The 16845-nt window shown below is 41.7% G+C and overlaps 1 protein-coding gene across 1 annotated transcript in view; it reads right to left on the reverse strand.

The window, feature by feature from the left end:
* Positions 1–16845, reverse strand: part of Cystm1 (cysteine rich transmembrane module containing 1) — a 58224-nt gene that overhangs the window by 37675 nt on the left and 3704 nt on the right. The window contains exon 2 of the mRNA XM_028762725.1: positions 1138–1364. Within this exon, the coding sequence (XP_028618558.1) occupies positions 1138–1345 (208 nt within the window). The 5' untranslated portion in view covers positions 1346–1364. The remainder of the gene's footprint in view (positions 1–1137; positions 1365–16845) is intronic.

The raw sequence follows: 16845 nt of genomic DNA on the forward strand, positions 1-16845 counted from the left end.
GCACTTGTTCTAGACAAACTCAATAAAATTCTAAACTCATCAAATGCACACTGGAGAGTAAGCCTGGAATTGACAAAGAGTGTTTTGGGTGAAGGATGAAACACCAGACGAGCATTTATGAATTCCAATTTGGGCAGAATCTACTAGACAAGCCAGATGCTAGACTAATTTCTTTTTACATTGGCATATAAACCAGTAAAGTGTAAAACCCTAACTTTACACCTTCAAGAGGTATGTGTATACCTAGATTAACCATAAAATATGATAGGCAGGAGGACCATCTCAGAGGGAGCACTTGTCTAGCATACACAAGGCCCTCATTTTGCTTATAGAATTGTTGTAAGGATTAAATGTTTATATATATGTAAAGCTTTTAGGAAACCGTTTGGTGTATAATAAGCACTTGGTAAAATTAACTGTTTTTAAAAGCTGAAACAGCTATTCTGTAAACCGAAGGGTTATAAAATAGTCATAAGACATGTATGTAGCACAGTGCTTCTCACCATGTTTTATTTTTAATCCTGCAGTGATTGGTAGTTTTATAAAGAGTGATTACATGCTTGACTGTTGGGAATGTCTAGCTGCTCTTTTTTTTTTTTAACGTTTACTCACTTCCTTTAGTTCTCATAGTCCAGTAACAGTTTACTCTTCAATAAGCGAACTGCCTTGAGTAGCACTGTTCTAGCATACAGACCCAGAAAACAAGGACAAGCTCAAGTAGTAGACTGAACAGAATTATGAAAATCATAAGAAAACCAACCTCAGCATCAAGGCCCAAGGATGATTTGAGGGCCAATGAGCTAACAGATAAAATAACCCCAATAAGCTAAAACAAAAAGGCAGCTGCAAGAGGAAGACACCACTGGGTATTTTCCCCACCAGTGCTCTAGGAGGAATCCCCTGGAGAACAAGTCGGCCAGTAAGTCATCCCCATAGCAGGTACAAGAGGCACAAAGGAAGAAGGCAGAACTGACAGGGGCCTTCTGAGTGAAAGTCACTCTGAGCCACCAGCATCAAACATCAGTCAGAAATCACAAAGGTCACAATTTCTTCTTTGCCAACGAATCATGCAAATGCTCTCTCTCTTTGGGGGTGTGACACCAAGACATGCACATTCGAGTATTCACAGACAGCTACCTGTGGTCTTAGGAGGCTCCTGAGGTCCACCCTGCCAGCCATACTGTGGGTATCCTTGATAGGGGTACCCCTGAGGTGGTGGGTAGGGGTACCCCTGAGGAGGTGGGGCTCCCATAGGCCCCATTGGCCCCATTGGCTGTTGTGGATAAGGTGGGTATGGCGCTGTTGGCCCAGGGCCGGGATATGGTGGAGGGTTCTCTGGGTTCATCAGGAACCTGGCAATGCACCTAAGAGACAAAAGAATAAAAATAATTTGCATATGGAAATCATCAGAAAAAAATTCCAACTGGTGAGATCATTTACTAAATGTCTTAAAGATGCCTCAACATCTCTGGAAAGTCTGTAGCCTTGTCCATTTTGGTTCATTCTCATCACAACTACACAGCTATCGTCTACTATCTGCTGGTTTTTCTTCTGCTTGTCTTCATTTCTATTCCAGACAGTAGGCTGTGAGAACAGAGTCAATCGAGTCAGTTTTGGATCACCATCATGTCCTCAGAGGCTTGCTTATACCTGTAGTCTCCTCAGTAAATGAGCTGAATGAGTAACATGATATATTGCTTTTAAATTCCCTGAAATGTCCATAAATGTGGTTGCCTAGCTTTAAGATAGTAGAAAATCTAATAGCACTATCAACCAGCTCAGTAGATGCTGGTCCAATACTAGAAAACCCTCCAATGAACAGGGTTAGGCTACAGTGGTGTCTCCTGAGAGGCAGCACTGCCACCAGTGACAGACACATCCCTTGTCTTGGGCTCTAGTATAATATGGTTGTTCTTTCCAGACCCATGGTTCTAAGCAGTGAGCTGTCTATAGAGAATGCTGAGCAAAAACTTCCTCCAAGCTTCCACACTCCCAGGATTCTTTAAAAGACTCACCAGGAGCCGGGCGGTGGTGGCACATGCCTTTAATCCCAGCACTTGGGAGGCAGAGGCAGGAGGATTTCTGAGTTCGAGGCCAGCCTGGTCTACAGAGTGAGTTCCAGGACAGCCAGGGCTACACAGAGAAACCCTGTCTCGAAAAAAACAAAAAAAGAAAGAAAGAAAGAAAGAAAGAAAGAAAGAAAGAAAGAAAGAAAGAAAGAAAGAAAGAAAGAAAGGAGGAAAGAAAGAAAGAAAGACTCACCAGGAATCTTCACTGTGTTCACAAGTTCCTGCCTTCAGTAGTTTGTTTCTATGAGGGAGCCTATGCTTCCTAGCCCCCAAGCTTATTAAATATTTTCTTGACTGGACTTGAAGCTTTGAGGGCCAACATATTGCTTCCATCATCTCTACAATCACCACAGTGCCTGGCACAGAGGCATCCAGATTAAAAGCAAACAAATCATAACTGAGGAACAAGGCATACTCTACATGAGTCACTTAAACAACACGATTCCTGTGATACCATACTGCCTCACTGTTAACCATTCCTGTGCTAATATTTAACCTATTTTGAGAATCTTCTAACAATCCCAAATAAATAGTTGGAAAGAATCTAATAACTACAAATTAGTAATCCCATTAATTCTTCTTTAGAATAATCAATAAAATCTTAAGTGATTTTATGAAGGCCAAAATAGTCATAAGATTCCCTAGGGATTCTGGACTGAAGTAACAGATTACTTATATAACTTTCCTATTCTTCCTCCCAAACAGTATCAGACTTCCAGCTAGATACCATCAGTTCTTGCTATAGTTCATGTGCTTCAAGAAAAGCTCATCTAGTCCCAGCTCTAGAGGAAGCACCCAGTCTGCTACACTAATCAAGGTGAGCATCTCCCCTTTTCATCACAAATGATTCAAGGAACCCAGAACTGCGATGATCATAAATGCCATTTCCTGGTCAGCAGGACTGACTGAAGTAGTACTGTTCTTTCAGTAGTTCTAACAACCCAAGCTCCCCTTGCCATTTACACAGGCACGTAAAAGTCTATGAAAGGTATGACCTACCAAATTGCTACTAGCCAATCAGCAATTGTCAGCCTTAAGATGCAGTGGGCACTTCAAAAGACTGAACTAACCTAACCTACTGGCCTAACCTAAACTACTTCTATCATGCTTCTAATGCTGGGAACCAATGGAAAGCATGTCAAGTAACAAGCAATGACATACAACTAGACATACATTTTGGAAGTGGACTAAAATAGTGAGGTATCAGTGTGACAAATGTTTGAAAGACAAATACAATGACTGCTAGAGTAATGGCTTAAACCCAGCAGAGAAGCGGGGTAGAGGGAGTGTCCCTTAGAGGCAGTTATAAACTGATGCTAACATAGAATCAGGATCTGTCTTACCACATATGCATTATGCCTCCCATTTTAAAGACTTACTTTTCCAGAGTCTAATGATAGAGACTCAAAACCAGACCAAACAAACAAATACACACACACACACACACACACACACACACACACACACACAACTAGTGCAGCTGAGAAGGGCTCAGTGTGTGTGCTCAAGCATGAGGACCTGAGCTGGAATCTCCAGAACCCACACAAAGCCAGACTCAATGGCACTTATATGTCTCAAATCCTGCTATACACAACGAGGGATTCTGTTTCAAACACTGTGTAGGGAGAGAACCAACACTGAAGGATGTCCTCCACACATGCTTCATGGCACGTGTACATGTACACTCACACACACGTTGCACAGCCCAAGAACAAATAACAGCAGAAGCCACCCTTGCTTGTTCTTGTTCTCTCACCTCTGTTATAAGCAAGTGTGACACCCATCCTAATCTATGAAGCCTTTCCCCACAGTGACGGATACTACAAGCATCGCATGATGGGAAAACACTGACCACTTGTGCATTTTGTCTCTTCTCTCCAGCAGGAAGCTGATTAACACAGAAATCATTCTTATTAACTTGCATATGGCCATTCCATTATTTATTTATTTATTTATTTATCTATTTATTTTTCGAGACAGGGTTTCTCTGTGCAGCTCTGGATGTCCTGGAACTCACGCTGTAGACCAGGCTGGCCTTGAACTCAGAAATCCGCCTGCCTCTGCCTCCCAAGTGCTGGGATTAAAGGCGTGCGCCACCACTGTCCAGCTCCATTATTTATTTTTAAGTCGCCAAAGTAGAACACAGCCAGCCATTGTAACTACTCTGTCCTGAAATTCAGTATACATGACCTACCTTCATTAAAACTGTGGTTTAACCTGATCCATCCAGCAAGCCTATATACGTTAAATGGAAATTCTCATTCTAAGCAAAGCCAAAGCTATGTTTCCCTGATGATACTGTTCTGAGAACAGTGAGCAATGGAGAAGAAAACAAAAACTGAAGAGCTCAGAACAGCCACACTTGGCATCTCCATGCTTAGCTGTGTGCTTGGTGACTATTCTTAACCCATTTGTTTGTTTCCTGTGCAGTTCTCTTTCTGCATGCCCTTCCCTCTCAGTTGCATTCCCCCACTTTTAGGATGAGCCTTTCTCCCTTATCCAAGGAACAACATGTCTAAGGAGGAAGAAAACTGTTATTCGGAGACAGCCACAGAAAGCAGAAGCCATATAGTAAGTCCAGCAACCACAGCCCCCTTTCCTCCACACTCACACCTGCATTTCCCAGGCACCCACTCACAACAAAAGAACAGCAAAAGCCACACAAAGAGAGTCTGAACTAAATCAGAGGTCCTAGAACCAGAATTTGAAAAGCAAGACTTCACCTGGACAAACCTATTGCTCTCCAGATAGCAAAGAAACAAACCGTCCTGACAGAGATCACCACACAGTCGCAGCACTGCAGACCGCACTGCACAAGCACAGTACTAATGAGCTTTAAACTTGAGACACTGGACTTGTAACTTGACTGGTTTCCCTCATAAACTTGGTAAAACATAAGCCTTGCTAGAGTGTGTACTAAAGGTTAAATGTAAACAGTATGAAGCATTAAAGACAGACAAGAGCTTTGAAAGGAAGACCTGAAGGGGTGCAACACCCAGGATCCATAACAGACTAGACTGCCCACTGTCCTCCCAAGATCTTGTTCAAGACATAAAGACACACACAACACAGTCACAAGATTACCGTCATCCACCAGTGCAACAAGAAAGGCAGAAACTATTTGTGAAAGTTGTTTTCAGAGATAGGATACTATAAGGTCTCCTCAAAATAGATAGCCAAGAAATAAAAATATAATAACCTTGAAAAATATCACTGTTACCATCTACCTGGCAGCTGCTCCTGTGGGAAGTATGGTGAATACACTTCCAGAAAAACTGAACAATCTCAATGGTAAAAAATCAGATACTGGCTTGTACCTTTAATCCCAGCACTGGGGAGGTGGAGGCAAGCTAAGCAGATCTCTGAGTTTGAGGCCAGCCTGGTCTACACAGTGAGTTCCAGGACAGCCAGGGCTACACAGTGAAATCCTGTCTCAGAAAAAAGATCAGATACTGATACAGGAGAAAACAACAAAGAAATAACTTCTCTAGCTAACTTCCGTAAGACCATGCACAGAGGACTTCTGACTTTTTATTGCCACATATATAAATGAATGGACAAAGATTATCAGACACTGGAGGGCGAGGCCTTCAACATAAGAGACCAAAAGGACCAGCAAGACTGCTCAGCATATAAAAGTGCTTCCTTCCAGGCTGATGACCAGAATTTGATCTTTGAAACTCACTGGGTGGAAAGAGAGCACTGGCTAACACATTACTCTCTGACCTTCATACCAGTACTAAATAAAGCAGGGAAAAGAAATTACATCCTACACACCTAAACAAGAAAAAAGTTACTACAGTATGTCTATATAATTAGTCTGTCTGTGGGTAGGTTCTGTTTTCATTTCTGTGTGTATATCTATTTCTTATTTGTGCGTGTGTGCTGTGAGCACTAGTGTACAGGTTTATTATGCTTGTGTGCATGTGTGTGTGCTGTGAGCACTAGTGTACAGGTTTATTATGCTTGTGTGCATGTGTGTGTGCTGTGAGTACTAGTGTACCATGACACAGTGTGAAGGCGAGAGACAACTTTGGGGTCAGTTCTCTCCTTCTACCATGTGGGTCCCAGAGACTAAACTCAGGTCGTCAGACTTGGTGGCAGGTGCCTGTACCTGCTGAGCCATCTTGTTAGCTCCTAATTTAAACTTTAAAAAATTTAAATTGTATGACAAGTCCTAAAACAAATTCCCACAGTACAGTCACTTAATTTAACATAACGATACCACTATATTGAGAAAGGAAAAGATCGTGCTCCCAGTAAACAGTGGATTTAATTGGCTATCTTGAAGGTGGATGTGGGGAAATTCCTAGCTTTATATACAAAAATAACACAACACATCATAGAACTATAAATAAAAGCTAAAGCATCAAACTTTTAGGAAAATGCACGTCATCTGTTCAATTTGTCCTATGACTCAGCAATTCTTGTCCTGATAACCGGTTACCCTCACTTAACTGCAGGGTAGTTCTGAGAAATCAGGGAGGCAACGGTGTCATTCTTTGTTTAAATTTCAGTACAAATTCTGAGGAACTGTGTCACTGGTGACTTACCTATACAAACACTTATACAAATACTACAGAGTATCTTTTTACAAACTATAAATTCTACTATATATCACTAAGCAGTTTAAGTGGGACACTGGTATATGCAGCAGTTGTTGGTCAAAATGTATTCCACATGTATGCTGAAGGGAAGAAATGCAAAAGCCTACACAGACAGATACACTAGAGTAGCTTTGAATTATAACTGCTTCAAACTGGAAACTAAGCAGCCGAACAGATTAACTATGGTATATTTATATGGAACATACAACAATATCCTATCAATACTCAATGAAAGAACTATTCCTCCTGTGACTTCCAGAGACAGGCAAGCAAAATCTGCTGGAATCAAGCACTACGATGATGTTCATGATTCTGTTCACCTGGGAGTAACAGCAGGCGAGACTTTAGAACACTATGAGACACAGCTGGAACTTTCAGCTGCCAGAAACGGTCTATATCTTGAGCTGGGTCCTGTATTTATGAAGGCATAAGAAATATAAATCTACTGGGTTGAACAGCCAAGTTTTCATATTCTACACATTGTAAAGGAAACAGATAATACTTAGCTACAAGGAAAACAATCTACAATGGTTTGCTTAGAGTTCTGAAATCAGAGGCAGTTTATTATTATTGTTGTTATTATTATTTATACTTAAAGGTGGCTGACGCTTTAGGTAAGCTTGGGAAAATTAAGTCTTCTTAGTGCTTTCTGATATGTTAATGCGGTTTGCTCCTTTTTAATGTCCACTTCTTAAGACTTGGCCACTTCTGAGAAGCCAATTTCCCTCCCAATTACCAGCTTCGCCTCAGTAACTATCTACTGCACATCTGTTCGTCGCTGCTTTTTTGCTGTGGCTTCTGTAGTCATGACTTTGTCATAACTAAGATGATGCTTGGCGGGGAATAAGAGGATTAAATACAATTGCTTTGGGTTACATATATTCACACTATTGAAGCCTGGTCAGGATTCTTCTAGCCTTAAGAATCTTTCCTAGAAGCTTGTATAATTGTCTTTAAAGTTAAAAACCCATGAGAACAGAACTTAACCTAAAGGCTCCTATTTCTTTTAGCTGCCCTTCTCTTCTAACAGGACCTTCAGAAATAAACTTTTATATTCTAGGCCCCTCAACTTTTGAGTGTGCCCCTTAATTCTGAGTGCAGATTGTTAAGCTTTTTAAAAAGCTCTAGAATTATTAGTTTTGTACAACCATCTATCTCCATGATTTATAATTCTCACTCAACTGTAATTCTGGCGTGTTACCTTATGCTGCTCACACAGGTCACTTCTTCAGACCATGAAACCATCCCAGAACATCAACTGTAACTCAGCACTAGCAGTTACTGCTGACATGATGTATGCATGAGTCAGTTCCTGTTCAGACTACAGAGACAGACAGACGACAGCAGCTATTACAGACCAACCTATAAGGCAGGAAGCAGAGTACTATGTGCACAAAAGTAAACAAGAAGTCAGGGAAGTTCAGTTTCTAAGTAGAAGTGACGATCATATCAAGAGCTAAGCAGACACAGAAATTTCAATGACTCCACCTCCACACACTAGTCAGAGGCAACAACTTGGGAAATATAAAAAAAAGTACATTTCAGAAATGGACAGGGGTCACTACGGCAGGGGCCTGTTGTACAGAAGAGGCTAAAAGTAAGACAGTTGCTCGGGATGTGTTTTTATAGTTACTCTTGACTGTTTTCGAAGAGAATCTTAGACCCAATCACTTACTCAAGCGCGTTATGAAATAACTATTGAAGAAGTTCTCTGACATTAGTGTGGGCTTTACCAATCTCCATTAGTCTATTACTGCATCAGGAAGGGAACTCTTGAAGTTTTCTAATTTCAAAAGTATTCAAAGTATTTAAAGTATTAAATTTAGTATTTAAATGTATTTAGTATATAAATTTTAGTATTTAAATATATTTAAAGTATTTTAAAGTAGTCTGCTACTCTGACTGGACAAATTGGAGTTAGGAGGCCCAGAAGCTGTATTTCAGGGCTACACAATGTTACTGACAGTGGTGTACAAGCAGGACATCCCTCAGTAGGGAAGTCAGACTACAATAGTAAATGTGCAGCTAGCTGAGGAAAATATCTCAGATTCAGCCCCAAACTCACAAGCAAAGGTGTTTACTGAAGGACTTCTCTACCTTGCTTCCTCCTCACATCGCCCTATGTAGCCTGGGCTAGTCTGAACCTTGAGCTCCTCCTGCCTCAGCCTCCCAAGTGCTGGGATTACAAGTGTGTGTCACTATGACCAGATCATATTTAAAATTATGCCTCAAATAATTAATGAACATATTAGCTTTTGAACTGGAAGGTCTACTTCTAGGAGTTTCATCCCACAGATATATATTACAGCAGTATGTTAAGATTCTAAAACTTTACATACATATGCACAGGTTTATTACTGTAAATTCATTAACAGGTATACAACACACACAAAGGATATATAGCATCTCAAAAGACTATCGTTAGTTAAGGCAAAATAAACCCAGGTACTCAGAAACCATAGAGAGAAGTAACACTGCTACCTGAGACCCTTCAGAACAATGAGACAGACTACATGGACCAGCATAGTTAAACAGCAGCAACCACCAATAAAGCTAGGCAGCGTTTTGCAGCACCATGCATTCACTTAGCTATTTGGATTTAAAAATAATGTTTTAAGTCAGGCATTAATCCCAGTGCTTGGGAAGAAGAAGCAGGTGGATCTCTGAGTTTGAGATCAGCCAAGTCTACATAGTAAATTTAAATTCCAGGGTGGCCAGCAATACATAGTGAGATCTTCTCTTAATCAAGCAAGCAAGCAAGCAGTAAGTAAGTAAAAATCAATTTATATTTTCAAAGACTATAATCCTAACACTTAGGAGAACTAAACAGTAAGATTATAAGTTCAAAACCATCCTGGTCTACATACTGTATTCAAAGTCACCCAGGCTACACTTAAGACTCTTACACAAAATATAAAACAAAACTAAAAATTAGATCACAAGAAATGGTTGTATTAATGAATACAACTATTGAGTATACTGTATATATGTTATACTTTTTTGAGGCAAGGTCTCATTCTGTAACCCTGGCTGGTCTACATAGGCCAAGCAGGTCTTTTGTTTTGGTTCGGTTTTGGGGGTTTTTTGTTTGGTGTTTTGTTTTGTTTTGTTTTGTTTTGTTTGAGACAGGGTCTCACTTTGTGGCTTCTCTGTCCTGACTCACTATGAGTTTATAAACTAAACTGGCTTTGAATTCACAGGGATCTGCCTGCCCCTGCCTCTGGAGGGCTAGGATTAAAGGTGTGTGCTACATTGCCCTGTATGGCATAGTAACAATAAAGGTTCAAATTCCTGCTAATTACCCTTGACTAAATGCCACATGGCTTTTAGGGGAAAAATTATTTCTTTTTTTACTGAGAAGAAAAGGATGTTTCCAACTACAAGGAAAATAGAATTTGTTCCAGAAACCATGTGGGAACATCTGGCTCCAGGCAGGACCCATAATTGCAAGCAGACTAGTAGGTTCCCAGGCAAGCTCATCACCAGTCTGCTCCAGCCTTCACTGCATTTTGTCCTGTGGCAAAACTCACAGGCTGTCTGAGCTTCCAAAAGGAGTCTCTGGGGTACAGCATAGCCCCTTGCCTGACTAAGAATTGTAGAGAATCTCTTATAAACATTACCTGTCAATAGAAAAGGTGGTGGCCAGTGTACAAAGTACTGCTGGGAAACCCACACCAGCTTCATACTAGGCCTTACCTGGAGCCTCACTCAGTCACTCGGCTCAGACTCTGGGTCAGTGCTGTCAGTGCTGCTATCTGAAAGTCTATGGCAGGCTGCTCCTCAGGGGGGGAAAAAAAAGGATGGGGCCTCTGAATAACATCCAGTCACAGAACAGCACTAACTCTGGAACTTCAAACAAGTCAGCCCTCAAAGTGAAAACAGAGAGAAATGAGGCCCAGTGAGAGAAAGGATCAAAAGAGGGGGCAGCAGTGAACAGAAGGGAAGGGAAAGGGGGAAGAAAGCTGTTAACACAGAAAGTGAGTTACGGTAATGAAAGGAGAGGTTAGAGCATAGAAAACCAGAGAGAAGGGAAGAACTATGCCCCCTGCCAAGTTGAGAGGACACACTCTAAAGGGACAGGGCCATCCCTCCCAACAAGCCTGATAAAGCCACTTCCCAGGTCAGGGCCCTTACCAGCACAGCCCCTGAAAGGCAGGTTCCACTAGCCTCCCAGACCATTAGATTGGGCTTTGTGGGAAAGCTGGCATCTTGTTGGTTCAGAAAAAGGCCCCTACAGCTTAATGTGCTGGCAATTTAACTAAGCGCTCCTGACTCCTGATGAATACCCAAACGGCCCTCTCTGCTCCTCCATGAAAGCCACTTTTCTAACCCACACAGAGAGCCACAGCTCTGTCAACGCAGCAGGTAGCTCTCTTAACAGACAACAGTAAATTTCAGTTCGGGCCTGCTGTACCACCCCAGCAGCGCTCTCCCATCCCTTCTTCTAACACTGTTAAAGGTATAAGCATTATGGATAATAAAGACTAGAAGAAACAAATGCTAAATGACAATTTTCTGTCACTATTAACACACAAAAAAAACACTCAACATTCAAAAAAGACAAAAGGGTCAAAGCAGTTAGTGGCACCAGCAAAAGTAGAAACTAATAGCAAAAATAAAACCTGAGTTTTCCAGGAGCACGCTTGCACAGAAAGGACAGTACTATATCATGGCAGCAACAGTGCCAAGTTCCACCAGCCTCCCAGAGCAGTAGATTGGCTTTGTGGAGAAAAATAAGACAGATTTCTAAGTGGAAAAATAGATAAAACAGACATTTCTATATTCTTAGTATTATTCTTCCTCCTCTTCCTCCTCCTCCTCCTCCTCCTCCTCCTCTTCCTCTTCTTCCTTTTTTGAAGACATAGTCTTGCAATGTAGCCTAGTCTGAGCTTACAATCCTTTTAACTCAGCTTCCTGAGGTAGGTTAGCTGTATGTTACCAAACCTACCTACTTATTCTCAGTAACTAGATTCTTTATTCTGTGGCTTTCTTAGTATCAGACTGTTGCACAAATTTTAGGACAGGGTTTAAGGAGATTTCTCTGAAGGTCTGCCTACCCAAACCAGTCCTACCACCCACCTGCTGCCACCTGGAAGGCTCACCACGAGTGAGTCATCTCATTGGGTAAATATGTATGCACTATGATTCAGAGATCACGCATAAGTTTAGCTTATAATATTCACCTTCTATCTGTGACCGCTAATACAGTAGTTTTCAACTTGAAGGCGATGATAGGGATAGCTTCCCTTATAAATGAAATTTCAAGTTAAAAATCTATTGTATTTATTTAGTATGTGTGTACACACTCTAGCACACGTGTATCATACAGCACAGGATATGCCAGTAGAAATCAGAGGGTAATCTGTGTGGGGGGGTCAGTTCTCGCTTTCTACCATGTGAGTCCTGGGATCAAAATTTTCAAGTTTTAAAAACTGAGATGAAAGCCGGGCTGTGATGGTGCACATCCTTAATCCTAGAACTTGGGTGGGGCAGAGCAGGTGAATCTCTGAGTTCAAGGTCAGCTTGGTCTACAGAGCAAGTTCTAGGACAGCTAGTAATACACAAAGAAACCCTGCCTCAAACAAAGTGATGATGATGATGATGATAAACAAAACCAATAACAATAGTCCTTTACTAATGGTCAGACCAAGAATAGGCTAATGCCTCTAAAATGTGTCTTGGTGCCAAAGCTCATGGGTACAGCATTTTTAAAGACAAAACCCACAATTACATCAGTGTTCGAGGCGGTCGGAGTAGCTTTATAACATTTGTCCTTTTGCAGAGTTTAGCAGTATTTTCCATACAATATACAACAATACACTTCCTCTACTCATTTTAGTTTTATGTTTCAGCTTGCACAAACATTAATTATTTCAGTTAACATCTGGACCATGGTCAGGGTCATGGGCGGCCCCAAAGTCAAGGGGAATGTGGTTATTGGAGGGTGGAAGGCTGAGGAATGTCTAGGCGTGCACAAAATAGGACAAGATGGTTACCTTAGTCACTTCAGAGTCATTTTAAAGGTGTCGGGGGGCTGGAGAGATGGCTCAGTGGTTAAGAGCACTGACCGCTCTTCCAGAGGACCCAAATTAGAAGATTCCCAGCACCCACAAGCAGCTCCCAACAGCCTTTAAGTTCAGTTCCAGGGGCTCCAATGCCCTCTCTGCACTCCATGGGCACCAGACATGCATATGATACACAAGACATACATACAAGCAAAACAGCCATACACAGGGGAAAAAATCTTTTGTTTTTGTTTTGTTTTGTTTTTGAGATGGTTTCTCTGTGTAGCCCTGGCTGTCCTGGAACTCACTCTGTAGATCAGGCTGGCCTCGAACTCAGAAATCCACCTGCCTCTGCCTCCCAAGTGCTGGGATTAAAGGTGTGCGCCACCACCGCCTGGTGAAAAAAATCTTTAATGAAAAATATCTTTAAAAAAAAACAGCAAGGAAAGCACGTAGATAGGACAGAAATCACACATATGGAACACAGATGAATCATAAAAAACATCTGGGGTTCCTTTTTTGTCACTTGAAAAACTCTGTCCCAGTAGTTTCATAACCACCGTCAGACACTGAAGATCAACAATCCCAATCCAGGAGTCAGCGGAGCCAGAAGGCTAAGGCTGCCTTCTGACTGGGATCTGCCATCAGCCTGACAGTGGGCTTTGCTGGAACTGCTGAGGATTCAGAACAGCTGGAGCATCCAGGAGGCCACTATGAGTATCAGGGAAGCATCAAACACTTAATGACCTGAGACAGGCATGTTCCTACAAGTGTCTGCTCCTCACATATCTCACCAACTGCTCCCTGCCTCCTGTCCTGATGCTGAGAGACACCTAGAACATCACCAGGCTCCCACTCATCCCCAGAAATTTCTACGGCTCAACTGCTCACTATTCCTGCCCTTCTCTTGCCACTGAGCATGTCTAAGATAGTTTCAAATGTGGTATGTTTTCTAGCCAATGCTCTTGGGACTAGGTAACAATTCTCAAGCACAAGTCATCAGGGAACTAACTAATGATAGGCATCTCTGAATAAAGAAAGAGTTTACTCCCTAATGAGTACATTCAGGTAAAGTAAACTATCCTCCCACCATGACTACCAACCATCTAATTAAGAGTTCAGAAAACCATCAATCACTCCTGCTGACTGCTGCTCAAAGGTCAGACTTAAACCATTTGTCTCCCTTGTTTTTGATATGAAGACCCTACTAGTTTTAGATATTTGGCTATCAGGCCTAAATCAGTCCCAGTGTTCCTCTACTTATGATGGGGTTATATCCTGACAAACCTACGAGTTGGAAATATAAATTTAAAAATGCAGTTACTATAGTAAATATCATAGCTTAGCTCAACCTACTTTAAATATACTTGAATTACCATTAGACAGAAGTTGTACAAAATCATTCAAAAAGCACATTCTACAATAAAGTATTGAGAGCTGGGCAGAGTGTCACATGGCTATAATCCCGGCACATGGGAAGTAGAAGCAGGAGGACCAGATGTTCAAGCTTAGCCTCAGCTAAATGGTAACCTGAGGCCAGTGTGTTACATCTTTTAAAAGATCTCATTCTTTTCAAAAAAGGGCGGGGGTGCATGCAGGGGGGAAAGGAACTGAAAATCTCTTGTAATTTACTGAACATTATACTAAGAAAAGAAAGACAAGAATGGTTATATGGGTAAAATTTTGTCCCACTATAAAGTAGAAAAATGTTAACTAGAACCCTGTTAGATGGGGTACTGATATTCCACATTTCCTAAAACCTTCCTGTTCTTGAGCCCGTTTTATCCAGTTCTTAAGGTGGCATGAACTTTTGCATATGAGGCTAGAGAGTTGACTCCTGTCCAATGCTCCTATCCTGCTGTCTTTAATTGCTGACTCCTATTTTATAGCCAAGCCAATTATTTTCCTTGGACAAATGTAGGGAGCTTTGAGGACTGGGACATAGCACTCAGCTTAGCTTGAGGAAAATAGGAAGTCTCTTCGTTCTAGATTTCCCTCAGGTGAGAAAGGTTTACTTGGGCAACAAATGTCAGAAATATGAGGGCTGACCTTCATAGCTCCATACAGTTCCTGCAGCAACAGCAAGGCCTGAATCTCACTATAGCCAGACCCATGGCTGAACAAGACAGGAAAATGTCAAAGATAACTATTCAATTCGCACCCAATTTAGTGAGCAGTAATGTCAGCTTCTACCTCTGGCGAGCTTTAAGGACTAACTGACTAACTTAAGGGCTAAGACAATTTCCAGTAACAATCTTGCTGTCAAAGGATCCTGGGAAGGAAGCTGCCAGCCCCACGGCATACCCTGTTATTGGCTTACTGCAAATGCTTGAAAAAATCAACATGTGTTAATAGAGAGAGTATAAGAAAATGAAACATATATTTATTTGCACCTTAAATAAAAACAGGTGTGTAATCTCAGGACTCTAGATTTTGATCATAGGTTGGTTAGTAACAGATTCTAAAGACCCCAGGTGTTGAAGTGGGGGGGGAGGGGCAAAAGGCCTCTAAGTATAAATGGTATGTCAGCAAAAGTTTGTGACTTCCACCTTTTCTTAAAAAAAATTGCTACATCTCAAAATACACCACTTATCCAGGAATTGAAATGTCTTGCTTTGGAGCAGTTCAAATCTCATACAGCTTCTTATAAATTACATCTCTGTGAAGAGGGTAGAGACAATGACAAGAAGAGACTGACAAAGATGAAGGCCTCAAAGTATACCAGTCTGAGCCTCTCACCTTAGACCAATTCTTTTTATTTATTTTATTTTATTATTTTATTTTAGATACAGTGTTACTACATGGCCCAAGCTTGGCTCAAATTCAGTAAGTAACCCACCTGGAACTCGCAATTCCAGGTCGAGTCTGTTGCTATGTATTGTACCACTAAATATTGGCCATGGTTTGCCCCAGGAATGAGGAAATCTTCCTGTACGCAAAATGGTGTAACCTTGCTCATTAATTAAAAACTATTGGTTGAATAAAGATGCCTACAGCCTATAGCTGGGCAGAAGAGAAAGAGGTGGAGTTTTGGTTCCTGGGCTTGGGGTCTGAGGCAAGACCAGACTGGGAGAAAGAGAAGAAGGTGGAGAGAGGAAAGGGGGCCATGGGGTAGGTGAGTTATGAAAACATGGTGATGGGGGCTGGCCAACTGAACTTAAGAGCTGCCCAGATGTCACATGGCAGGTTATAGCTCAGGGTTATTGATAGGGAAGTAGACACAATAGCTTTGAGGATTGATCTCTTCCCAGCTCCAGTGCTTTTAAGGCTTATCATAAATTTAAAAGTTTTATGTCTTTCATCTGGGAACAAAATAGAATCTAATGTGGAGTAGAAACCCAGGACTGAGATTAAATTATTACCACAACACAACAGCAAACAACGTTTTCCACTTTGGTGCTGGGATGGACCCATGTGGGTCATATGTGCGCTTGGCAAGCACTAGACAGTGAGTTATATCACTAGTCTTTGGCTCCATTCCATGTAAGGAAAGCCTTGTATCTTGAATGCTGGAAAGCCAGCCCTGGTGTTTATCACAGCCTCTGTTTAGGAAAACACACTAACATTTTTTCCCCTGACAATGAACTCTTAAGTTCTCTACCAATGAGAAAAACATGTGGGGGTGGCGAGTGTGAATGAAAGTGGAAAAATGCCAAGAAACCTCTCAGCCTACTTAACTGTCCTGACAGATCCCAGTGACTGTCTGGGAGAGGGATGGGAGGAGGGAAACCTATGTCTTTCCAGAAGAGGCAGAATTAGTTCACCAACTGAAATATGATCAGAAGTTTGGAAAATTGTTTATTTAACAGGAAAAAAAAAGTTGATGTGCCCCAAGGCACCTAATTTGCAACAATTCTTAGGTTCCTGCAAAGACACTCAAGAACCTCTGTGTCACCCCGTGGTGGTGGCACTCACCTTTAATCCCAGCACTCAAATGTAGTCCGGGGCTGGCTTCTGCCCTCATACAGCAGAGGCAGAGGCAAAGCCAGGCGGATCTCTATGAGTTCCAGGTCAGTCTAGTCTGGTTTGGTCTACAGAGCAAGTTCCAGGACAGCCAGGACTACACAGAGAAACCCTGTCTTGAAAAAAAAACAAAAAACCAAAAAACAAAAAAACAAGCACTTGGGAGGCAGAGGCAGGAGGATTTCTGAGTTCGAGGCCAGC

Source organism: Grammomys surdaster, unplaced genomic scaffold (assembly GCF_004785775.1).
Source record: "Grammomys surdaster isolate TR1022 unplaced genomic scaffold, NIH_TR_1.0 135, whole genome shotgun sequence".
NCBI lineage: Eukaryota > Metazoa > Chordata > Mammalia > Rodentia > Muridae > Grammomys > Grammomys surdaster.